Source organism: Scyliorhinus torazame, chromosome 9, assembly GCF_047496885.1.
Source record: "Scyliorhinus torazame isolate Kashiwa2021f chromosome 9, sScyTor2.1, whole genome shotgun sequence".
Taxonomy (NCBI): Eukaryota; Metazoa; Chordata; class Chondrichthyes; order Carcharhiniformes; family Scyliorhinidae; genus Scyliorhinus; species Scyliorhinus torazame.
Window position 1 is genome coordinate 217,931,398 of NC_092715.1, and position 27,280 is coordinate 217,958,677.

Consider the following 27,280-nt stretch of genomic DNA (forward strand, 5'->3'; position numbering starts at 1 on the left):
CCATTACACTTGCACAGCAACCGTCCTCTGCTACCATTTGTTAGACGTTTAGCTGCTGTAGTATAAAGAGTCAAAGGTACTGCTGCTTTTCCACAAAACACCTTTAATTTCCTTCAACAGATTTTGCACAAAACTCTAACATCACATCACCTGACACAAGGGCCACCTGAAGCCCCTTTACATATCAGTGTCAATTATTGGATGCTTAACATAAATGAGACAACTAATTGGAATGTATCTTAACCCATTACTTAACACCTACCACATAAAAATGACAGCAGCTGAGCGCTTGTTTGTTATAAGGACCACATTTTCCTCAGTTCAAGCTTTTGTAGCTACCAGTGATAGAGGAAAACACTGTTGTGGGGCAGCTTATAGGACCAATCACACTTCACAGAAGGAAGCTCCTGCATGTTGTACTAGGCACCTAGAGAGCTTTCTCAACTCTTAGACACTGACTCACTTAGACAGCTGGCTCAGATCTTCGAGAAACCTCAATGTCTGGATGATTGGTTGCTTGGGGTCAAAGGGTATCCCCAGAAGACCTGGCTGATGACACCCATTTGTTGGCCACATAGTGCAGCTGAGGAGAGATACAATACAGCACAAGGTCCTTAATAGAGCCAAGAATTGGCATCCTGAAGGTGGTTTTCCAATGTCTGGACCAGACACAGGACAAGATTCACCACAGAGTGGCCCGCAGCATTGTTATTTCCAGCACGTTGCACAATGTTTCTCTGCAAAAGGAGATGTGCTGCCTGACAATGAGGAACTAGACATCTCCTTGGCGGAGGAAGATGGCTCCGAGGAGGGCAAGGATTCAGACGAGTCCCATGAGGATGCCATTACACGGGCATGAAACGGCAGCTGTGCCTGTGTCAATCTCATAGCTAGAAGAGTCAATGAGTAATAAGGCAATGACAAATTTTCACAATCAAAATTTACTGCAGCTTTCAATGCATGCGATGTCCCAAAACCTTCGCTCTCAGTTTGAACATCTCAAGAAAGGTAAAACATCTCACAATGATCAAAAAAATATTATCAGTCACAATATGCTGCCAGAAATTATAGGATCACTCTTGGAAAGGAGATTATCCTTGGCAACATGTGGCCACTGTGGAATATGATTAGCACTCCCTTAGTGCAAATCCTTATGAACCAGCATGGTGGCACAGTGGTTAGCACTGCTGCCTCACAGCTGCAGGGCCCAGGATTCAATTCCGGCCTTGGGTGACTGTCTGTGTGGCATTTGGACATTCTCCCCATGTCTGCGTGGGTTTTCTCTAGGTGCTCCAGTTTCCTCCCACAGTCCAAAGGTGTGCAACTTAGATGGATTGGTCATGCTAAATGGTTGCCCCTTGGTGTCCAGCCATGTACAGGTTAGGTGGGGTTATAGGGATAGGGCAGGTGAGTGGGCCTGGGTGGGGTGCTCTTTCAGAGGTTGGTGCAGACTCGCTGGACCGAATGGCCTCCTTCTGCACTGTAGAAATTCTATAAAGCTATGAATTCTCTTCCATGAACGCAATATAGTGCAGTCATTTCATCTGTGGCCTCACCAAGTCAGTGAGCATAGCAACTTTTAAACGGCTGAAGTTCCAAATCGCAGATGGGTGCAGTCATATCAGTAGGACACCAGCTCAACGTGGTGGCCAAATTCACATACTATTCTTTAATATTTTGCACTTGGATATCTCAAGAAGAAGCAGCACCCAAAGAACTCCATTTGTCCCACTGCCAGCTCTTATCAATGCATGACGCAGAGGTATCAAACTGCTACTGACCCCCAAAAGCCCAATGACATCAGGATGCTGACCTGAAACTCCATATCACACACCCAAAGCTGTGACGTTTGCTGGCATTCTCCTCACAGAGAGTGCCTCACCATGGCAATGGTTTGTTTCATTAAAAACACTCAGGAACCTGCAATGGTTGGTAGCCTGACAAGTTTCTGTCCTGGATGACCTTTGCAATGGGAAGAAACGTGACCCAATTATTATTCACACAGCAGTATGTGATAACATCTTTCCTTCATAGACCCTGCAGAGGACTTAGAAGATTTGCAAATCCAGAGAATTACAGGTTTCAACATGGTCCAGTTCACAAAGGCCAATCCATTCTATACACCCTAAGTCAATGAGTGCACTGTCATGTAATTAATTTCATATTGAGTTACGTGCTGTGCGTTCAAAGCCCTGCTAAGCAGCTGTGAAGGTCCAATGTAAGATGGCTATAGGTAAAGAGACAGGTTCATTAAGATGAGCACACACCTCTGAAATAACACACTCATTCTGCTCTGGCAAATATTTGTAAGTTTCCCGGTTGATCCTTACTTCCCTCGTTCAGCATCATTCATGGGGAAAGTGGAAGCTAAGCATGGAATGATATTCAGCGTTAAGCAGGGAGATATGAAAGCCTGTGAGGTTTAACAGCTAATGCTACCTTCTTCATGACCTCACTCTCATAAAGGGCAACATCTTCCGGTCCCGCTGGCTACACCCCCCCCCCCACGCCGCCGCAGGTTTCCCGTCATGGATTCATTGGGAAATCCCATTGACAGCAGTGGGACCAGAAGATCCAACAGTCAATGGCGGGCCATCACCCGCTGCCGAGAAACATGCCGCAGGCAGGCCAGAGAGCCTTGCCCAAAGTAAATGCCATTGCACACTGCATGTTGGAAAAACGATTATAATGTTAGTCACGATGACTACTTGTGCCATCCATAAGCAACAGATATTAGTGCAACATATTACTAACTTTAATGGCCACTTCTCCAAAGCCCAAAACATATCTGCCTGAGAGTTACAGCGGTCATCATCAATGTCACAGGTGATGTGCAATTTCTGATGTTGCAGATGTGGTGAGATTGTGTGAGAAGATATACAGCTCAAGATCCAGATGGGAGTTCTTTGGGGAGTGGGTGGGCCACATTTTGAAGTTTAAATGACCGCGGGACATTGAATCAACTTGGATATCAGTTGAATCGATGAAACTTGGAGCAGGATCAATGCAACATATATTTGCAGAATTGAAAAGTATATGTGGTGAGTGAACCCCTGTGCCACCCGAGTACATTTAAAACATCATCATCTTTCTTATCCTGCTGTTATGGCTAGGTGCGACCCCAATATTTACAGCAGAGGTAGAGGCAAACTGCTATGCCCTTTTGTCTGACATGGCTTTGGTGGGCATCTTTTGCTGGCCTGAGAACTTGAGGGCTCCAGCCTGCTACGGGTCGCCTGCTCTGGTGCAGTTACATCCTCCTTGGTCTGATCTGCTGGAGAAAATGGGGTCACTGGCAGAGGGGAGGTGGAGCATCAGGGCACCCTTGGAGTGTCCTGGGTGTATGCTCCCCTGGTTCTTGACTGACACTCGTCCTTCCTTTGGGCAACTGATAACCCCTCCCAGACACCTTGAGGAGAAGGGGCACTTGGAGGGCACTTGGAGTGAGGTTGAAGTGCCAGCTCTCCTTGGCCAGTGCTAGAATGCACCCACGCTAGAGTGATGTTGGACCCGAGTCTCTACATTTCCAACATGTCTTTTCGGGTCGGTCATTGCACTTGGACTCAGCAGAGGCCTGGTCTCCAGCAGTTCTCCTAGTGTCAGATACTTCGGCTGGCCCTGCCTCCACCTGCTGTGGACACGTGACTGTGAGATGATCACCAGATTGTGAACCCAAGTATGCTCTAGAACTAGGTCCCACCATGCATGCATCCGCACTGTTGGAGGCGCAGATGAATACAGCAATGGCTCTTCATCTGAGGATAATTCTGTTTCCTCCTCAGAGATGGTCTAGGGCTGAGTCTTCTTCTTCTTCTTCTTCTTGAGGACATTATCCCTCTTTTTTCACTGGTACATGGAGTAGAGAAAAGAAAGATATTAGTGATTGACTAGGCAGGCTCATACATTAAAGATCACTCACTGTCACTGTCCGATTGTTGTCGATGTATATTAGAAGCCAATCTACCGTTCAAGGCAGGAATCGTCCCTTTCCTTCCCGGCAAGCTCTGCGGTCTGATCTTTAAATCAGGGATTCTCCTGCTGGTCGTGTAGCTCTCTGTTTTTTTGTTATGTGTGTTCCTGCCCTACATAAAAACAGATTGATTGACTGGGAGCACAATGCGGGAAAGAACAATTCAGAAGTTGGCATGTCTGTTGCGTGTTCTAAGTCCTCCCCAGTTTGGGATTAAAAGACTGTTTGTGCAAGAACATAAATGAGATGGTGAGCTTAATGTGGCTGGCAGACATTCAGTGTTGATGCCTCACCTGCTGGTCATGTGTAACATCCCTGTAGGCTTTAACCCTTAGACTGCCTGATGCCCCTTATGAGAGTGTGAGTTTCCAGTGAGTAGATGGTGCACTTATCCTGGTGAAACAGAGCAGATCATTCATATATTTTCAGCACTGCAGGGCAGTCCTTCTCTGGGCTTTCTAGGCACTGACGTACCTGGTGACTTCCTGCCAGGCCAATATGGTCAGATGGGAGAACCTCCTGCTCCTAACTCTTGAAAAGAGGACCTCCCACCATTTCTGTAGGAAAATCCCCACTAAGGCTTCGCTGAATCATGATGCAGAGGGTTTGCTTCGCTTGGGTGTCATAGTTTCCTCTTAACCACAACACCTAGCCTGCAGTGAGTGGATTTCTGTCCAGATTCCATTGAGATATGTCACCAAGATCTCAACCCTATGATGTAATGACAGGGCAGGTCAAGCGACTTCCCACCGTGATATTCACTGAGCTCTTTACTGATGCATGATTAATTTGCTGAAAAACAGAAGCTGGCATGTGTTCAGCCGTCCCGCTGTCCAGTAGGAATCACGCTAGGAATCACGCTGACTTTCCCACACTCCACCGGACCGGGATTTTCAGGCCCCGCCATGGGAAATGAGGCAGCCCAACCAAGTGACCATTGACTGTTGGTAGCACAAGACCATCCCAGCAGTTGCTTGAGCCGGAAAATCCCACCCTTAGTGTCTAGAAAGGAAAATTCTTCCCGTAGTATACTACAATTTCAAAAAGACATTGGATAAAGTGCCACTAAAATAAGGTTACTAGACCAGATAAGATACATTGTGTTGTGAGCAATCAGCATGGGTCAAGGATTTGATAAATACCAAGAGGCAGAGAGTGAGAACAGTTGGGTCATTTTCAGGTTGCCAAACGTTAACTGGTAAAATTCCTACTGGGATTAGTGCTGGGACAGCAACTATTTACAGTCCCCATTATGATTGGATGAATGGACAGACTGTATTGCAGGCAAATTTGCTGATGATGCAAAGATAGGTGGGAAAGCAAGTTGTGAGGAGGATACACAGTGACTGCAAAGGGATAGATAGGTTAAGTGAATGGACAAAAAAAATCGGCAGATGGATTATACTGTGAAAAAATGTGAGGTTGTTGACTGAGTGGGAAGAATAGAAACAGATTATTATTTAAATGGAGAGAGATTGATGAATGCTGCAGTACATGTATCTTAAAACGTTAGCATGAATGTACAGTATATAATTAGGAAGGCGAATGGAATGTTGGCCTTCCTTGCAAAGGGGCTGGAGTATAAGAGTAGGGAAGTCTTGCTGCAGATTTCCAAGGCATTGTTGAGACCATACCTTGGAGCAATGTGCTGTAGTTTTGGTCACCCCATTTAAGGAGGAACTTGGTTGAGCCTATACTCTGGCATTTAGAAGAAAGAGAGATGAATTTATTGAAACATGAAAGATTTGGAGGAGGTTGAAAGAGTAGATGCTGAGAGAATGTTTCCCCTTATGGGGGAATTTAGAACTCTGTGCAAATTTCTAAATAAGGGGTCTCCCACTGAAGGGGAGGGGGAATTTCTTCTCTCGGAAAGATGTTAAACTTTGGAATTCTCTTCCCCAGAGAGCAGTGGAGGCTGGGTCACTGAGTATATTCAAGGCTGAGTTAGATGGCATTTTGATTTACAAAGGTGTCAAGGTTTTAGGGAGCAGGCAGGGAAGTGAAGTTAATACAACAAATTAGATCTGCCATGATCTTATTCAATGATAGAGCAGGCTCAAGGGGCCAAATGACTTAATCCTGCTCCTATTACTGGTATTTTTATGTGCTAATCTGATTAAATACCCCTCAATTGCTTGCGTGAGTGCCGTTTCAGCAACTTTCAAGGAACGTGACACCATGCAGAACAAAGCAAGGTAGAGAAATGGGTTGGCATCAGGTGGCACTTAATTAGCAAAATAACTGGAACTGAGGTAGACTTCTTAACCAGCCTATCTTGTCATTCGGCAGCATGAATGAATGAATATTGCTTATTGTCACAAGTAGGCTTCAAATGAAGTTACTGTGAAAAGCCCCTAGTCGCCACATTCTGGCGCCTGTTTGGGGAGGCTGGCACAGCATCTGTGGTGCCTTCAAATCTGCATCTGGGGATAGGGGATAGCGGGCTCGGTCTTATCCCGCCACTACACCACCATCCCCCTCCCCCCCAGCCCCTTACTCAGAGACTGGTGAGCCTATGCAATTCACTATCACAGAAAGTAGTTGAGGCCAAACAAGGAATTAGTTATAGCTTTTGAGGTTAAAGGGATCAAAGGATATGGGGGGCAAGTGGGGAACAGACTCTTGACTTGGATGATCAGCCATGATCATAATGGGTGGCAGTGCAGGCTGGAAGCACCAAAGGGCCTACTCCTCCTTCTATTTTCCGTGTTTCTATTTGTTAACTCATGCCAATCCATGTCTCCCACTCCTACAATTTTCCCTTACATCCTCCACAAATAGTATCCACCATGGACAGTTCTCGGGAGCCATGCTGTGATTAGATTAAATAAAATTATATTTATCTATTACAACCAATGCTATATAAAACAAGACACTGTCATGCATAAAACGCATTCAACATTTAAATTCCCTCAAGTACTTAATCCCCCATGGAAACTAATATTTGAATTCACAATTGTCATCAAAGACCCCTGATTCCCCAAAACCTCTTGGAGCTGTCAATCAAACTGAACTTACAGTACCCCACTATGATAATGACAGGTAATGGAAGCAGTAAATGCTATAATGATTGCATTTAGCGTTATGGCAACAAGCATTTCTTGAATGTGAAAGCACTTCTCTTTCCAACTCTCAGACAGGTTGGCTGCTTTCGTTCAATTTTTAAAGGGAAGGTGATACAAATAAACCTGGCAGCTTGACAGCTCCACAGATCTTACCCACCATTCATGAGCATTTAAGAATATAAGAACTAGGAGCAGGAGTAGGCCATCTGGCCCTGCGAGCCTGCTCCGCCATTCAATGAGATCATGGCTGATCTTTTGTGGACTTAGCTCCACTTTCCTGCCCGAACACCATAATCCTTTATTCTTCAAAAAACTATCCATCTTTATCTTGAAAACATTTAATGAAGGAGCTTCAACTGCTTCACTGGGCAGGGAATTCCATAGATTCACAACCCTTTGGGTGAAGACATTCCTCTTAAGCTCAGTCTTAAATCTACTTCCCTTTATTTTGAGGCTATGCCCTCTAGTTCTGCTTTCACCTGCCAGTGGAAACGCATCTATCCTATCTATTCCCATCATAATTTCATATGTCCCCCCGCATCCTTTTAAATTCCAACGAGTACAGTCCCAGTCTACTCAACCTCTCCTCGTAATCCAACCCCCTCAACTCTGGGATTAGCCGAGTGAATCTCTGCACATCTTCCAGCACCAGTAAGTCCTTTCTCGGGTAAGGAGACCAAAACTGAACACAATACTCCAGGTGTGGCCTCACTAACACCTTATACAGTTGCAGCATAACCTCCCTAGTCTTAAACTCCATCATCTAGCAATGAAGGACAAAACTCCATTTGCCTTCTTCATCACCTGTTGCACCTGTAAACCAAATTTTTGCGACTCCTGCACTAGGACACCCAGGTCTCTCTGCACAGCAGCATGTTTTAATATTTCATCATTTAAATAATAATCTCTTTTGCTGTTATTCCTACCAAAATGGATAACCTTACATTTATGTCCATTCTAAAAATTCATAACTCACGGATTGCAGGATAAGGCCCACACTACAATGAAAATGAGGTCTGTTTGAGCACAATACTGGGGAAAATAGGATCTGTTGGAAATGGGGGCAAGACTTCTAGATCTTGTTTCCCAGTAAAATTTTGGTTGTGTCATGGAGTCGCCATGACGCTGCAAAAATCTAGGTTGCAGTTCTGCCTTGAATAAACATCTGCAGTTCTCCTGTAAAGGCTTCCAAAGGTTCACATCCCTTTGCCTGAAAATATTTCTCCTCATCACATTTCTAAATAACCTACCCTTTATTCTGAATCGACCCAGTTCTAAATTCCCCAGCAAACGGAAACACCCTTCCATTATCTAGCTTATCAAAGTCCTTAAGAATTTTATAATTTTGAATGAAATTGCTTCTCGTTCTTCTAAATGCTGGGGAATATAGGCACAATCTGCTCAATCGCTCTTCGCAGGATAATCCCATGAAACAGGCCAATGAATCTTCATTGTACTCCCTCAAAAGCATTTGTAACTGTTCTTCACTAAGGAGACTAAAACTGTACACATTACCCTGAGTATGAACCCACCAGCGTACTATACAATTGTTGTAAAATTTATTTGCTCTTGTTGTCCAATCCCTTTGTAATAAAGGCGTACATACCACTTGTTTTCCCAATTACATGCTGTAGCTACATGTTAACGTCTGTGATTCCTTTAACAGGACACACATTCTTTTGAACACAGCATTTTCCAGTCTCTCAACATTTAAAATGATTCTGCATTCCTATTTTTTGTACTCTCGCAGATAATTTTATATTTCTCCACATTTTATTCCATCTGCCACCGTCTTGGTTATTCCATTAATCTGTATAATTCCTTTTGCAGCCTCTTTGCATCCTTTTCATAGTTTACTCGCTGCGCACCCCCCCCCCCCCCCCCCACCCTCCCCATCCCCTTGCCAACTTTGTAACATCAACAAAGTTAGACACATAATTAAAGCAAAATGCTGCTGATGCCAGAGACCAGAAATAGAAACAGAAAATGTTGGACACTCTCGGCTGATCTGGCAGCATCTGTGGGGAGAGAAACAAAGACAGCGTTTCGAATAAGTTTGATTTTTTTCCAAAGAGTCATATTGGACTCGAAAAGTTGACTCTGTTTCTCTCTTCACAGATGCTGCCGCACCAGCTGCACATTCATGGAGTGGAAGCCCTTCTGATTGATGAAGGGCACTCTATCACGGGCTGGTGCCTGTAGAGGGACATGTGTTCCATCGATCCAGTGATCGATGCCAGCGATTGCGGCAAATCCTGCTGCCTGGGCAACCTGGTGGGCTCGGTCCACATTGAAGTGTTTATAGTTCACTGCCCGATAATATAGATGCACCTGAGGTCCATAGATGTATGGACATCTGCGATATCCCTGACAGATCCCCACTCAGCGCCTGGAAAGACCCTATGTGAAGAGGTTCATGGTGACCATCACCTTGACGGCCTCCGGGAATGGGTGTTCTCCTCCATACACTCATAGTTCCAGGTACCTCATCATTTGGCATAGATGCCGCACAGTCTCCCTGGTTAGCTGGAGTCTTCAGCATGACGCACAGTCTGGTATGTTCTCAAAGGACAAGCGCAGATCGTATATACGTGGCCAGATGTGCTGCCCCTTCGCACCTCCTCCTCGGCCTGTTGGACAGCCGGCTCCCCAGCCTCACCGGCTGACCCTTCTCCTCTGGTACAGCCTCCTGTTGTGTTGGGCCCTCCCCAAGCAGCTCCTATGCCTGCAGCCTCAATGTGTCCACAAGGGCTGCTGCGGCCAGGCAGAAGGCAATCATTGATGGCTGAACACCAAAGTCCATTCTCTGCAGAAGCAAAAGGGAAACGTGTTCGCATGTCGAGTACTCTCATTCTCAACAGACTGCATGGTGACCTCGCGTTGCATCGCAACCTCCGCCTCCTCATGCCTCCTTCCCAGTCCCACCTTCACACCCGTTGGCAGTTCCCCCCGACACTTTGTCTTCTACACCGTACGCCTGGCTCCATCGGTGCCTGGCACCGGGGAGACTCTGGACCCACCACCCATCTCTGTCAGCAGGGGTACCAGTTGCTGGCACTACCCATGCCAGCGATTACACTCTGTGGCCACTATCCTATGCACCGTTTTGCTATTTATTGGCAGCACGGTAGCATAGTGGTTAACACTGTTGCTTCACAGGGCAGCACGATGGCGCAGTGGTTACCACTGCTGCCTCACGGTGCCGGTGTCCCAGGTTCGATCCTGGCTCTGTGTCACTGACTGTGTGGGGTTTGCACATTCTCCCCGTGTTTGCGTGGGCTTCACCCCCTACAACCCAAAGATATGCAGGGTAGGTGAATTGGCCATGCTGAATTGCCCCTTAATTAGGAAAAATAAATTGGGTACTCTAAATTTTTTTTTTTTAAACACTGTTGCTTCACAGCGTCAGGGTCCCAGGTTCGATTCCCGCTTGGGTCACTGTCTGTGCGGAGTCTGCACGTTCTCCCCGTGTCTGCAAGGGTTTCCTCCGGGTGCTCCAATTTCCTTCCACAAGTCCCGAAAGACGTGCTTGTTCGGTGAATTAGACATTTTGAATTCTTCTGTGTACCCGAACAGGCGCTGGAATGTGGCGACTAGGGGATTTTCACAGTAACTCCATTGCAGTGTTAATGTAAGCCTACTTGTGACAATAATAAGGATTATTATTATTATTGAGGGTGTCCTCCTTGAGTGGGCCATGTGATACCCAGTCAGCAGGGTGGCACCAGGTCATGGGGTAGGGGTGTCGCTGTGTGGCACCCACCGTCTCCATGCATGGTGGCATGCGTGCGGGCAGGGTCCACAGATGGGGTTGGGTGAGGTGGCTGGGCACCCACTGGGACCATAGCTGTAGTGTGCTGTGGGTCCTGTGTGCGGCACACAGGCTGTGACAATCAGTCCAGTGGCAAGATGGAGTGGGGTAGAGCCACAGTAGGCAGACAGAGCTTGGGGATAGCTGGTAGTCCTGTGGAGTGGGCCAACTGATAGTGACACAAGTGGGGCCTCTGCCCTGAGATGAGCACTGTGCCAGGGAGGGTGCCAAAGGCCATGGTGCATGTGTCCGCTGTCCAGGTTGCGCTCTGCTTGTCCTCTGTTTCCCCTGCAGTGGGGCAGCGCTTCGAATGTGTGAACTGAGGGTGGGTGGTAACACCTGGTGCCACTGGGTGGACATGGCCATGCCCATCCCATTGATAGATCAGCTGGGGTCTGAGGGTTCACACGGGGATTGCCTGGTGGGGTTCCAATACGGCCAGTGTTGCTCTGCTCATTTATCAGACATGGTGGGCAGTCGGCAGAGTGCACAGCCGGATGGCTGCCTTGCAGGCCGGAGCAATGGCAGTCCCTGCCTAGCCAATCTGATCCTGGGGCACACACCCTGAACCCACGGCCCATCTCCAAGTTGGTGCTCACTACTGCTCCTGGCCCTGGCAGTGCCCCCAGCCAGCGGCACAATTGTTTGCCCACCATTGCGATTTGGAAACTTTTCTTATCTCGTTTCTCTCCCTCAGCAGCTATGGTTCCCGGACCCATTTTTAAAAAAAATTTCGAGTACCCAATTCATTTCTTTAAATTAAGGGGCAATTTAGCATGGCCAATCCACCTACCCTGCACATCTTTGGGTTGTGGGAGCAAAACCCACGCAAACACGGGGAGAATGTGCAAACTCCAAATGGACAGTGACCCAGAGCCGGGATCGAGCCAGGGACCTCGGCGCCGTGAAACCGCAAAGATAACCCACTGCACCACCGTGCTGCCCCCGGTCCCATTTTTAAATACCATATGTGAACCGTGTTATCATCACTTCCACCTGATGGGGGCAGAGCATCGTGGAGGCCTGGAGAATACTGGTACAAACCCAGTTATGATACGTTAATGCATGCAAACGCAGGCTTTGAGTGCCAACGCCGGTGCAGGGAAGGAATGTATTAATGGTTGGTTTGGCGCCCGGCGCCAGACTCAATTTTCAGCTGACGCCCGATTCTCCACCCGATCATGATTCACGATTCCAGTGTCGCGAAGCAGAGAATCCAACCCATAGTCTTTTTTGGAGCTCAGAAAACTGTTAATCTTCACAAATATCACTGTCCCCTTGACAGCTTTATCAATACCCCCTGCTCAGCTGATTGCATTTCTGGGGTTTGGAGCTCATCCAAGCATTCATAATGAATTTCCATTGCACAGCAGTGTCCACAAATCGTTCTGGATTGAATAGATTAAAAACTGTGAGGCCATTTGTTGTAACTGCTTCAATCACAGAATCACAGAATTGTTATGGCACAGAAGAAGGTAATTTGGCCCACCGTGTCTGCACCAGCTCTCCAAATTAGCATTTTGGAGATGATTCATGAAGACCGACTTTCTCAACCTTGTGACTCACCTGAGATGTGGTGATCCTCAGGTTAAACAACCACCAGTTCAGCTCTTCCCCCCTCAAAGGGGAAAGCAGCCTATGGTCACCTGAGACTATGACGACTTTACCTTTACCTATAACATAGTGCCATTCACCTGCCTTTTCCCGACACCCCTGCACATTTATTCTGTCCAGATAAACATCTATGTCCTATTGAATGCCTCGATTAACGTGCCTCCACCACAATTCCAGGCAGTGCATTCCAGACTCAAACTATCCCTTTGTATGAAAATGTTTTCTCTCACATCACATTTGCTTATTTAGCAAATCACTTTAAATGTGTGCTGACTTGTTCTGGGTACTTTAATGAATGGAAACAGGCTCAATCGTCCACTCTGCCTGGCTCCCTCATGATTTGAACATCTCTATCAAATCTCCTCTTAGCCTTCTTTCGAAGGAGAATAGTCCCAACCTCTTCAAATTATCCTCATAAATGAAGTTTCTCATCCCTGGAACTATTCTTGTAAACCTCTTCTGCACTCTTTCCAATGCATCACATCCTTCCTGCAATGTGGCACCAGAACTGTACACAATACTACAGCTGAGGTCTAACTACTGTCTTCTAGAAGTTCATTATAACCTCCTTGCTCTTGTATTCTATGCCCCTATTAATAAAGCCCAAGTTACTATATAGTTTATTAACTACTCTCTCTACCAGCCTGTCATCTTCAATAATTTTTACACATATACATCCAGATTCCTCTGATCCCTCACCCCATTCAGAATTTTCCCCCTTATTTTGTGTTGTCTTTTCATTTTCCACCAGCCAAAATGCATCACCTCACACATCAAAAGCTGAAAAGGTGGCTGAATTGTCAATCATTTAAAAAACAAAATCTGAATCCCAACTCAGTTTAATGAAAAATAGCACTTCATCCAGTGGTGAAATTCATCTGAAGATTTTTCCACATTCACAGTGTCAGCAAATTTAATGGTCCCTTACCTTTTCCAAGCAAATTTATATCATTAATCACAGCGCTATAAACATACTTATCATACCACGTTTTATTATAACAAGTGAAGTTAGCAAAAATGCTCAAAAGGTCCCCGACTCCAGAACAGACTTTCCCCATCAATCACCACACATCTGAGCTGCTGTGAACCACATCTGCTTTAGAAACCTTCAGGAGCCAGCCAGATTCTATCAAAATTACAAGGGTATCTGAAATCACTGCCCTGCAATGGAGCTGCAAGTGTTAGGATGGCTGCTTGCATACAAATGGAATGGGGTGGAAATTCAGGAATTGGGTCTCATCCACCTCTTTTTCCCGCATTGGGATGGAAATTCTGGCCCAAAGTGCTCGTCTTGTTTCCTGCTTTTACAAATGCTGACACAGTCATCATAAACCTCAAAAGCGATGGAATGCCCCAGAATTTTGAATGGAGATTCCTCGGAAACAATGATGTCATGGGTGTTTAACATTTTATAAGATGCTGACAGATAATTTACTGATACAGAAAAATTGTTTTACACAGGCAAATTACTCGTTCATATATGTGAAACAATGCTTTGGTTGTGTCGTTATATCTCCTGTCCACAGATCAAGTGTTTCATTAGAATGCCCTACCTGCTACAGTAGTGAACTCGCCAACATTGAGGGCATTTAAAAGTTTATTGGATAAACATATGGATGATAATGGTATAGTGTAGGTTAGATGGCTTTTGTTTCGGTGCAACATCGTGGGCCGAAGGGCCTGTACTGCGCTGTATTGTTCTATGTTCTATCATTCAGAATATCTTTGGCTGTTAGGTAATGAGGTCTTTTTCTTCAAAGTGTTTTTAATAACTCTAGGCATGTCAGGACAGATTCATTATGCATTTGTAATATTTGCTTCTTCATTTTCTGTTTCTAGCCTTACCTGCCAGTGCTCAGAGTCAGGTGCCAATCATCGGCGTCTCCGTGGCAGTGGGAATGATCCTACTGGCAGTGGTGTCTGGCCTGTTACTTAGTGGAAGGTATGAGAAACATGATTTTGCTGCTCTAATGGCTGGTCAAAGTGAACACAGTTATTGCAAGTAATACATTAATATGTCAAATATCTATGTTGCTTAAGATTATTCCACAGATAAATGGGTGAGATTGTAGCGGGACTGAAAGTTCCCACCCAATGTCAACAGATTTTTGCCTGCTCTCCAGGCTGTGGGTGGGGCTGGAAAAGCCCAGCCGATGTTTCCTTTGCTGATGAAAGATTTAAAAGGAAAAAATGGATTGACCTCAAATTTACCTGGGTCTTTTTGTGAGTTTTGGTGCTAAAATCAGCTTGTTGGCCATTTCATGGTGGATTTCGGGTAAGGATCCAATTGCACCCCATAACAAAAGCATTGCAATTTTTGAGAAGTCTGAAGACTTTCAATTTGAATTTAATGACTAATAAATTAAGTTTAATGGTGTTTGGGTCCTCAAATCCAATGACATGTGTTTTTAATATACCGAGGCCAACTTAGAACAAAAGTATTTGTTGCCAGTATCACCTGTTGCTCACATCAGCTAAGACAGGTGGAAGTGCTATACTTTGCTGTGCATAACCTCCAGAAACCTTCAAGAGAGAATGCAGTAGTTACCAAGTTTTAGTTGGATTTCTTTCTGCTTTGCACATGGATTGAACAGGAATGGCTTCTGGTTGACTGAATGCCTTTGGGACCACCGGGAATATTTTGTCCCAGTGTTCAGACTGAGTGAATATACAGTGAATGGTAGAACCCTCAAGAGTATTGAAAGTCAAAGAGATCTAGGAGTACAGGTCCACAGGTCATTGAAAGGGGCAACACAGGTGGAGAAGGTAGTCAAGAAGGCATACGGCATGCTTGCCTTCATTGGCCGGGGCATTGAGTATAAGAATTGGCAAGTCATGTTGCAGCTGTGTAGAACCTTAGTTAGGCCACACTTGGAGTATAGTTTTCAATTCTGGTTGCCACACTACCAGAAGGATGTGGAGGCTTTAGAGAGGGTGCAGAAGAGATTTACCAGAATGTTGCCTGGTATGGAGGGCATTAGCTATGAGGAGCGGTTGAATAAACTCGGTTTGTTCTCACTGGAACGACGGAGGTTGAGGGGCGACCTGATTGAGGTCTACAAAATTATGAGGGGCATAGACAGAGTGGATAGTCAGAGGCTTTTCCCCAGGTTAGAGGGGTCAATTACTAGGGGGCATAGGTTTAAGGTGAGGGGGGCAAGGTTTAGAGTAGATGTACGAGGCAAGTTTTTTACGCAGAGGGTAGTGGGTGCCTGGAACTCGCTACCGGAGGAGGTGGTGGAAGCAGGGACGATAGTGACATTTAAGGGGCATCTTGACAAATACATGAATAGGATGGGAATAGAGTGATACGGACCCAGGAAGTGTAGAAGATTGTAGTTTAGCCGGGCAGCATGGTCGGCACGGGCCTGGAGGGCCGAAGGGCCTGTTCCTGTGCTGTACATTTCTTTGTTCTTTGAGTGCCAACTCTGCAATTTTGTATGGATATTAACTTGTGACCAATTTAAATGGACGTTTAAGAGCAGTGCAAGATAGACCAAAGGTGGGTAAGGCAGCATTTGAGAAGACTACCTTACTAATTACACCACCTGGACAACTTTGTCATCCAAAAGTACTTGTTGTTGGAGATTCCTGCGGAGGTGAAGCAGCTGCTTTGACGCATGGAGTGGGGTATCAGGAAGAACATCCCATGGAAACTCCTCAGTGTCAGCTACAAAGGTCAACCATGCTCAACTAATGAATCTTGAATGAAGAACAATTTGGAGTCTGCATTGAAATAGATACTACTTAGGAAATATTTTCTCCTAGTATTTGTGATTCACATGTTCACATAAACTTCTGTTATTTTGTAAACAAAAACGTAGAATCATAGAATTTACAGTACAGAAGGAGGCCATTAGGCCCATCGAGTCTGCACTGGCCCTTGGAAAGAGCACCCCACTTAAGCACATGCCTCCACCCTATCCCGGTAACCCCACCCAACCTTTTTTGGACACAAAGGGCAATTTATCATGGCCCAATCCACCTAATCTGCATATCTTTGGACTGTGGGAGGAAACCCACGCAGTCACAGGGAGCATATGTAGACTCCGCACAGACAGCGACCCAAGCCAGGAATCGAACCTGGGACCCTGGAGCTGTGAAGCAATTGTGCTAACCACTGTGCTACTGTGCTGCCCTTCATAGCCCTAAATGCACGGGATTTCTTCTTATGCGTGTGGGTATGGGTTCAATCAGTGATGCAGCTCATACAAACCTACGAAATACAGCAAAAATGGCCATTTGGCCCCTCGAGCTTGCTCTGGCATTCCGTAATATCATGGTTGATCTGTATGTGTTGATTTCCACAACCCCATCCACCCCTGGTAACCATAGGGAATCAACCTACCTCTGCCTTAAAAATATTCAGTGTTACCGCTTCCACTGCCTTCTGAGGCAAAGAGTTCCAAAATCGCACAAACCTCTGGGAGAACAAATTTTCCTCATCTCTGCTTTGTCAGGGCGACCCCTAATTTAATAAAGTGCCACCTAGTTCTGGACTCACCCACAAGAGGAAACATCTCAATGTCTACCTTGTCAATACTGTTCAATGTCAACATGAGAGCAAGGTGGTGAATTAAAATGGCAAACAATGAAGGTTGGGGGTCATGTTTCCACAAAGCTGTCATCCTGTCTGCATTTGGTCTCTCCCAAGTTAGAGGAGGTTGTATTGTGAGCAGTGAATATGGTGTACGAACTTGAAAGAAGTACAAGAAAGTTGAGACATCAATCACCCTATGCTGCATCATGGGTGCATCCACAAGTGCTGCCTCGGTATTGGTCATCACTCAAAAAATCACCTGTGTGTGAGACCACCAGCATCCCTACCCCTTTGACGTTTATGTGCTAATCTCAACCCGACACTACCCTGTAAGGTACACACACAGCCAATTGTTGAGCTGGTGGCTAAGAGTGTCAGGTCAAGTGATGGTACTTCTTCGACGTCAGACTCCAGTGGGTGGCCAGCTCCCACAAGGAATCTTTAGGATACCCTTGTCTCTGCCTTCCCTCCCATGCTGCAGTTACCCTCTTCCAAACTATTTATCCGAGGAGGTGGGTATCATTCCTCTGTCTTTCCAGCAGCAGCTAAAATGTTTATCACCACCTGCTAGTCAGCTAGTGCTTCCAGCCACTGACTTCCTAAGGAGCAAAGGAAAAGAACAGGAGTTGGAAACTCAGCAGGCTATTTCCAGCCCCTTTAACGTTGCACCGGGGACATTTCAGAACTTTGCCAATGACCTTTTCTCACACTTTGGACATGATGTACTTGGCACTTGATGGACCAGGCATGCTGGAATGATTCCAGTTGTGGGTGGGTGGGGATCTCTCTGGATCCCAGTTCTGTGACCTGCAGGCACACTGCACTAATATGGTTACTCATTTTCCCACGGGATCAGCCAAAATGTTCATGGAATTTGAACTCCATACCAGCGCACGCAACCACCCATCATGCCTTGTCATGATTCATAGAAACCAAAGCATACTAGTCAATAAATCTGACACACAGTTGCGGAAAGGTGAACCCATGTATGATGAACTGTAAAGGTATCAGTAAAAGAGAAAAATAAACTGAAAAATTTCAATGGATTAAGATGAATGTTAATAATTAAACTGAAAACTGAAAATATTTTGTCAAATTCAGTGAACAAGGATACAAACTCAAATGTTAATGTCTGTGAATCTTCCTCAAGCTCACGTACATCTGAGGTAATAGTGCTATGTGCCTGTGGCTTTGACTCCATCGACCTTTCTCGCTGCTTATTCAGGTTGAACCAGTGGTCCCTCTACCTCAGGGAACCTATTCAAGCGAGCCATAGCTTTAAATCGTAAATCTCATCTACTTCGATGCAAATTAATTTCTCTTTATCTTTGCTTCAGGCTACCTTTGCTGGTGAAGTAGTTGATTTTGTTGTAACACTGCCTAAGGTTCTTACTGGGGAATGAGAACAACTCATCCTCCAAATGCCAGAGCCAGTGATTGTGCAGAGGAATGGGCAACTTGGGGTTAGGACATCAAGGAGAAAGGTTTTTGTTAGACTTAATACTGTTGCCCACTGTCTGCCATTTCACAGCTGGACAGATCGTATCACGCTCACTGACATGCTTCCCTTTCTCTTTTACAGGAGAAGCTGATGCACAATGTGTGGCTGCAGCAACTAATCTAACAGGGATGCGCATGCCTGAGTGTTCTTACTCACATGGCGGAGATGGTGCTGGGCATTAGTAGCATGGCCATTGCTGAGGCAGTGGGTTTGAATCCATTGAAGATGATGATACACACATGCCAAATCCTCCTTCCCGCATCCCACTTCCTCCTCAACCTACAAAAATTTCTGACTTGCAAGTCCCAGCTGGTGTAAGCATACACTTCTTAATTTCTACTTACACCTCACCACGGCCTTATCCCCTAACCCTTTTCCCACTTGGATACCAAAAACCTGCAATGAAAGTAGACCAAGAAGTCAGTGATGATGAAAGCATATGTGAACATACAAAATAGTAGGCCACTCGGCCCTTCGAGCCTGCTCCGCTATGTTAGCCTTTGGCTGCTGTTGTGTAAAGAGTCAAGATTTCTGCTCCTTTTCACAAACACCTTTATTTTCCTTTAACACACTCTGTACGAAATTCTATCACGACATCACATGCCCCAAAGGCCACCTCAAGCCTCTTTACTTTTCAGTGTCAATTATTGGATACTTAACATAAATGAAACATCTAATTAGAATGTCTCTTAACCCATTCCTTCGCTATTCAATGAGGCCATGGTTGATCTAATTGTAACCTCAACTCCTTTGATAACTGTCACCCCCTTGCTTATCAAGGATCTACCTCTGCCTTCAAAATATTTAAGGACTCTGTTCCATCACCTTTTGAGGAAGAGAGTTTCATAGACTCACTATTACTTCACTTCACTCATAGCCACCAGCTCAGATACTGACACTATGGATATCTTGGAGGCAGGATCTACATGTGGTGAGAAAGTGGGCACAAGTGCACTCCAGCTCGGCAAATGGAATAGTGCAGGTGCCAGCTGGCCAGAGGTCGAGGTTGCACATGTGTTCCACTGCAGAGGTCTCAGATGAGGACCTTCATTGGCGACGATGCAGAAGAAATACTTGGTGCATTGGGAAATCTGCCCTAAAACCAGCATTCAGTGTTAAGAAACCTGGATCCAGTTTTGCACAAGGCTTTATGTAGAACTTGATGCTCATCCCTTCCAACATGGAACGGATGGCCAACTCCAGCAACACACATATGGAACTAACGATAAAGCAAAGCCTGATAGCTGATGTCTCAGGTTCCATTGTAGCACACACAACTTTTACCAAATGTCTGAGTGCTGCAATGGAAGTTCAGACATTGATTGACAAGTTCAGGTTTCTGCCATCTTAACTGTGGATACCAGAGTTCAGAAAACTTGCAGGATGCCACAACAGAGCAGCAATATATCTTCCAACAGATTACGAGGATTGCTGAAACACTGCCCCAAGGAAGTGGCAGTAGCTCCATAGAGATATGAACCTGCTGTCTTCTCTCAGGAAGACAATGAGGTGGAGGCGACTTTGAGCTCGCACGGGATCACCATTGTGGGCAAAAGTCCATGGAGAATTGGAAAACATGGATCTCTCCGGCAAGATCGCAATTTTCAACCCCCCCCCCCTCACCGGCGGAGTAATGTGAAACACGATGCGGTAGCCCAGGAAACCTCTTTAGCTACATTAGCGTGTCATTAGCGAGCATTCACTCCGGGACTCCCCCCACCTCACTGAATATTCATTGAGCACCGGTGTGACATCATAGCATCAAAGGTGAACCTGGAGACCTCACCTCTGAAGGGGATATTGGAGGTGAGCGCTCAGACAGCCATCACCCGCCAGGGTGTTTAATGCTAAGGGGACACCAGAGGGGACACAGATAAGTTCAACTTGGGGATGGGGTTCTGTATAGTGAACTCAGGGGCGGGGCGACCCTTGCTTTAAGGGGGTGTGAAGGCTGGCATGCAGGCAGAGCATCTCGTGTCCTCTTTGCTGAGCGTGTGTCAAAATCACTGCTGACGGAGTGTCTGTCCTTAGTAATGGCTGGAAAGTGGGTGGGAGGAGGTGGATACAGAAGGTCAGCACTGAATCGACCGTGAGGTTCTAGGGTGGGGTTCCATGAATGGCTGCTCGGGCAGAGTGGGGGATTCAGGAATGGGGTGCATCTCTGCCTCATGAGTCATGAAGACCCTCTCCCTGGGGGGTGGGACCACTGCAGTGTGAGTTGAAGCCCCACACTCAGGCATAACTGAGGACATTGTGGCTAAGCTGCATGGAAGTTCAAATCCACGTGTCGGGGTTGTTTAACTGTCAGGAATTAATTAATATTGAGGTGGATGGCAGCGGCTGATGAAAGGCTTGTCAACTCTTCAGCCCTTGTGCCTGGGGGAATGAGGGTGTCCTCTAGGGATGTGCTTGTCATACGAATTGCAGGCTTCACTCGAATCAACTGTGCCTCATCTGCCACGAGAAGCAGTCTTTTGCCTGATATGCCACTTCACCCTTCCATGACTAGTCAGTTGTGCCAATTAAATCTGCAGAGCTAAATATCAGTTCCACTGATTAGAGCCAAGTTCTTAACCGTTTATAAAACCCTTTTGTTACAGTTTTGTTTGCACTTCAGCCTCACACTCCTGATCTATGGGCACCCAGTGCGAAGAGGGGTGGAGAAGGAGGAGGACCTCCTCTTTATCCTGCTCCTGAGCCCGGCCAAACTTGCCATCAACAAATCTAGGAAGCGGGCGACTGAGGCGGATGTCCAACCCGACTGTGTGCCCCTCTACTATTGGGACATTCATGGCCAGGTGTTCCTGGAGAAGTGCAGTGTCGACTGACAACCACAAGTACCTCCTTGCCCGATGGTACAGCAAAGCCTGGGGTGCTTTATTGCCCCTTTAATCCTATTTTAATTTGAAGTTTTAAATTTCATTTGTGATTTGCTTTTTGTTTCAGGCAGTTTCCCTTTAAGGAACTGTCCCTTTGGTTTGTCCCTCAGTTTATTTGATTTAGCTTACTTGGTTATTTGTGTTGACCAAAATAGTTGAAAGCATTGGCCCCAAGCATTGAACTCCAAGGCTCATGCAAGTGTTGACATTACAATGATGTGTACCCCTATGCAAGGCATGATGGTGATGTCTGTCATCACTCACTCCATTCAAGGTATCTTTGAGGTTCCCTATGAGGAGGCAGATGCTGGTCCTATGCATCCATTCAAATGTCCGTTCGGGGTAAGGTGCCACTAAGACTCTCGAAGGTCCATGCGTCTCACCCAGGTGGAGTTGAGAGGGACAACTGTGGGGAAGTGGCTATAGTGTGACAGGGGAGGGAGTGAGGCTAAGTGGAGAGACACTCTCTAAAGGGGAAGCACATGGGTGGATATCCCAGAAACGTGGAGGGCTGAGGGTCAAGGATCTGTCAGGAATCTTCAGTGCTCACTTTGGTGTTCTCCTCTTTTCAGTATTTGATTCTGGAGAAGTATGGAGCCACTTGAGTTGGCTATTATACTCATAGCAATCGAGCAGCAGCAGAGACATCAAGGTACCGCTGCGCGTGGCCAGGATCAGTGCTCTGTGAGGGTGAGGAGGCTGGGCCCATTAGCTGCTCCTGGAGCAGCACCACAGATGGTGGAGCCTTATAGGAGACACTACCAACAAAGGATCTTCCGACATTGGACATCCTACCTGCAGATGCAAGAGCTTCAGTGCCTGAGAAGGCTGCTCCTCCCCTTGGCGATAGTGGACCACCTTTGTCAGCTCCTACAAGAGCTGGCACCACATGGAATGGGAGGGCACCTACTGCCCGTGGCCCTTAAATTCATAGCGGCAGTAACCCATTGAAAGCGTCTCGTTTTAGGGCAGCACCTGTGTGACATTTCCCAGTCAGCTGTACACAAATGTATAAGGGAGGTAACAGATGCCCTTTTTTACAAAGTTCCACCTGTATATAGACTCAAACTGGATCAGGTGAGCCAGGATGCCAGCCCCATGGACTTTGCCCGCTTAGCAGGCATACCCAGGTGTAGGGTGTGATTGACTGCATCCATGTGGCCCTGTGGTCTCAACGGTGTCATGCGGCGCCATTCATGAACCGCAAGGGATACCACTCCCTTAATGTCCAACACCGTTTGTGACCACACGATGCGCATAATGCAGGTTTGTGTCTGTTTCCTGGCAAGCATCCATGATAGTTACATCTTGGGGCACTCGCAGATCCCAGATATCTTTGAGGGGGATCAGTGGCTGGAGGGATTGCTCCTTGGGGACAGGAGGTACCCACACAGGAGGTGGCTGATGATACCAATGCAGAGACCACATACAACTGCGGAGACTTACTACAACGGGGCTCAATGCATATGCTGGTCGAGCAGGTGACAGGACTGCTGAAGATCCGGTTCCAGTGCCCGGAACAGTCGGTGGGTACCCTCCAAGAGGGGTTCCCACATAAAGTGGTCTGCTGTTCTCTTCACATCATGGCACTGCAGAGAGGAGACCAGATGAACCAGGAGGAGATGAGGGAGTGACACATTTCCATGGATGAGGAGGAGGGCGCCACGGGCAACCCACGGAGGGAGAGGATGATGGACCTTAGGCATTGGCCAGGGCCCGCATGGGCCGAAGAGCTAGGGATGCGGGCATAACCTCTCGGTTTGGGGACAATCAGGACTAGGGAGTGAGGAACTCCCCCCACCAAGGAGCATGACATCTCATCGGAAATGTGTGCCAGCGGTAGGTTCTCATGCTGGTGCCCAAGTTCATGGCAGAGCACTAAAGCTATTGGCCGGACTCAGCGGGAGAATGATGACGACTTGCTTTGAGGACAAAGCGATGCTCCTCTATTCCTCAGCGGTATTTCTGACTCATGCCTGAGAATGAGCTGAACACGCCTTGTCAATGAACGGGCTTATCATAGGGTTCAGCGATACTGAATGACCCCTCATCTGCCGCAGTCCCCTCCAAGGACTGGTGTCCTGGCGTTTTCATCCAACTAACATCTGAGGTGGGCAGCCTCTTTACACTTTGTCAGCCCATTGCCTCCTTATCTTTGGAGAAGAGTGGCAGACATGAGGGGCCTGAGCATTGATTGGCGGGGGGGGGGGGGGGGGGGGAGGTGGTGAGGAGAGACCCCATGCTAGCAGCAGTGCATCTTTACTGACTGATCAATGTGATTGGTGGGGGAGACATAGGGCTGAAGTGCCGAATGTGTGCGACGGTTTGCGGAGCATGGCATCATGGGATGATCCCACCCCAATGCCCTTTCTGTTACGTGTCAGCCAGTCAGTCCATGTCAAAATAGAAGATAGTCCTTTGAGGCCCACAGCTGCTCAAGCTGATCCTCAAAGGTAATTTGCATCCTTCTGAACTGCATGTCATTCGCCTTCCGCCCGCCATGCTGAAATCACTAAAGTAGGGCTGGGTAGGAGCACTATGACAGGCAAAGACACATAAAATACAAGAAATGCACAAGGGGAGTTAGTTTCAATTTACATGTAATATGTCATGGTTTAATTCAAGAATATTATTTTGAATGAGTACTTTCTGTTGTCTTTTATTTTTGCTTTGTGGCTAAGTGTACAATGTTACAAAGGGACAGGAAGGAGTGTTGGACTGTTGATGAATTGGGAATTAGTTTTCCCAAATTAGTTTTCCCAAATTGACTACAGGAAGCAAAGTACTGTACACACCCCTGTCAGCATCAACGGGGCCGAAGTGGAGATGGTTAGCAGTTTCAAATTCCTAGGGGTGCACATCTCCAAAAATCTGGCCTGATCCACCCACGTCGACGCTACCACCAAGAAAGCACAGCAGCGCCTATACTTCCTCAGGAAACTAAGGAAATTCGGCATGACCACATTAACCCTTATCAACTTTTACAGATGCACCATAGAAAGCATCCTATCGGGCTGCATCACAGCCTGGTGTGGCAACTGCTCGGCCCAGGACCGCAAGAAACTTCAGAGAGTCGTGAACACCGCCCAGTCCATCACACGGACCTGACTCCATCTACACCTCCCGCTGCCTGGGGAAAACGGGCAGCATAATCAAAGATCCCTCCCACCCGGCTTACTTACTCTTTCAACTTCTTCCATCGGGCAGGAGATACAGAAGTTTGAGAACAATCACGAACAGACTCAAAAACAGCTTCTTCCTCACTGTCACCAGACTCCTAAATGACCCTCTTATGGACTGACCTCATTAACACTACACCCTGTATGCTTCATCCGATGCCAGTGCTTATGTAGTTACATTGTATATGTTGTGTTGCCCTATTATGTATTTTCTTTAATTCCCTTTTCTTCCCATGTACTTAATGATCTGTTGAGCTGCTCGCAGAAAAATACTTTTCACTACCTCGGTACACGTGACAATAAACATATCCAATCCAATCCAATTAGGAGGTGAATATTTTTCAGAAGATCTTAATTGGTTATAAATAACTTTTGGGTGTCCTCAGGATGTGAACGGTGCTATATAAATGCAAATCTTTCCAACTTTTCCCCTGAACTCAGCATTAGAAGTTGCGTATATTTAAACGAGTCTCTCCCATTGGAACCTAATCTAGCTTGTCAACCTCACAGCCATGTGTTTTGAGGATGTCCATTTTGGTTCTATGGACAGCAAGTACTGTTAAGTAATGGGTTAAGAGACATTGCAATTAGTTAGAATCATAGAATCATAGAAGTTTACAGCATGGAAACAGGCTCTTCGGCCCAACCAGTCCATGCCGCCCAGTTTTTACCATTAAGCTAGTCACAGTTGCCCGCACTTGGCCCATAACCCTCTATACCCATCTTACCCATGTAACTATCTAAATGCTTTTTAAAAGACACAATTGTACCCGCCTCTACTACTACCTCTGGCAACACATTCCAGACACTCACTACCCTCTGAGTGAAGAAATTGCCCATCTGGGCCCTTCTGAATCTCTCCCCTCTCACCTTAAACCTATGCCCTCTAGTTTTAGACTCCCCTACCTTTGGGAAAAGATGTTGACTATCTACCTTATCTATGCCCCTCATTATTTTATAGACCTCTATAAGATCACCCCTAAGCCTCCTACGCTCCAGGGAAAAAAGTCCCAGTCTATCCAGCCTCTCCTTATAACTCAAACCATCAAGTCCCGGTAACATCCTAGTAAATCTTTTCTGCACTCTTTCTAGTTTAATAATATCCTTTCTATAATAGGGTGACCAGAATTGCACACAGTATTCCAAGTGTGGCCGTACCAATGTCTTGTACAACTTCAACAAGACGTCCCAACTCCTGTATTCAATGTTCTGACCAATGAAACCAAGCATGCCGAATGCCTTCTTCACCACCCTGTCCACCTGCGACTCCCCCTTCAAGGAGCTATGAACCTGTACTCCTAGATCTCTTTGTTCTATAACTCTCCCCAACGCCATACCATTAACTGAGTAGGTCCTGGCCTGATTTGATCTGCCAAAATGCATCACCTCACATTTATCTAAATTAAACTCCATCTGCCATTCGTCGGCCCACTGGCCTAATTGATCAAGATCCCGTTGCAATCCTAGATAACCTTCTTCACTATCCACTGTGCCACCAATCTTGGTGTCATCTGCAAACTTACTAACCATGCCTCCTAAATTCTCATCCAAATCATTAATATAAATCACAAATAACAGTGGACCCAGCACCGATCCCTGAGGCACACCACTGGTCACAGGCCTCCAGTTTGAAAAACAACCCTCTACAACCACCCTCTGTCTTCTGTCGTTCAGCCAATTTTGAATCCAATTGGCAACCTCACCCTGGATCCCGTGAGCTTTAACCTTCTGCAACAACCTACCATGCGGTACCTTGTCAAAGGCTTTGCTAAAGTCCATGTAGACAACGTCTACTGCACTGCCCTCATCTACCTTCTTGGTCACCCCCTCAAAAAACTCAATCAAATTTGTGAGACATGATTTTCCACGCACAAAGCCATGCTGACTGCCCCGAATCAGTCCTTGCCTCTCTAAATGCTTGTAGATCCTGTCTCTCAGAATACCTTCGAGCAACTTACCTACTACAGACGTTAGGCTCACCGGTCTGTAGTTCCCAGGCTTTTCCCTGCTGCCCTTCTTAAACAAGGGCACAACATTCGCCACTCTCCAATCTTCAGGCACCTCACCTGTGGCTGCCGATGATTCAAATATCTCTGTTAGGGGACCCGCAATTTCCTCCCTAGCCTCCCACAACATCCTGGGATACATTTCATCAGGTCCCGGGGATTTATCTACCTTGATGCGCTTTAAGACTTCCAGCACCTCCTCCTCTGTAATATGCACACTTCTCAAGACATCACTATTTATTTCCCTTAGTTTCCTAACATCCATGCCTTTTTCCACCGTGAATACCGATGAGAAATATTCATTCAGGATCTCACCCAACTTTTGTGGCTCTGCACATAGATGTCCTTGTTGATCCTTAAGAGGCCCTACTCTGTCCCTAGTTACTCTTTTTCCCTTTATGTATCTGTAGAAGCTCTTTGGATTCTCCTTTGCATTATTTGCCAAAGCAATTTCATGTCCCCTTTTTGCCCTCCTGATTTCCCTCTTAACTCTATTTTGACAATCTCTATACTCTTCAAGGCATCCACTTGATCCCAGTTGTTTATGTACGTCATATGCCTCCTTCTTCTTTTTGACCAGAGTCTCAATATCTCGAGTCATCCAGGGTTCCCTACTTTCTACCAGCCTTGCCCTTCACTCTAAAGGGAATGTGCTTACCCTGAACCCTGGTTAACACATTTTTAAAAGCCTCCCATTTACCAGCCGTCCCTTTGC

General features: G+C 46.3%; 1 protein-coding gene across 5 annotated transcripts in view; it reads left to right on the top strand.

Annotated features, from left to right (window-relative positions):
• Window positions 1-27,280, top strand: part of LOC140429747 (ephrin type-A receptor 5-like) — a 457,733-nt gene that overhangs the window by 321,930 nt on the left and 108,523 nt on the right. For all 5 annotated transcript variants that reach the window (XM_072517111.1, XM_072517112.1, XM_072517108.1 and 2 more), the window contains one exon: window positions 14,300-14,402. In XM_072517111.1, coding sequence (XP_072373212.1) covers window positions 14,300-14,402 — 103 coding nt within the window. The remainder of the gene's footprint in view (window positions 1-14,299; window positions 14,403-27,280) is intronic.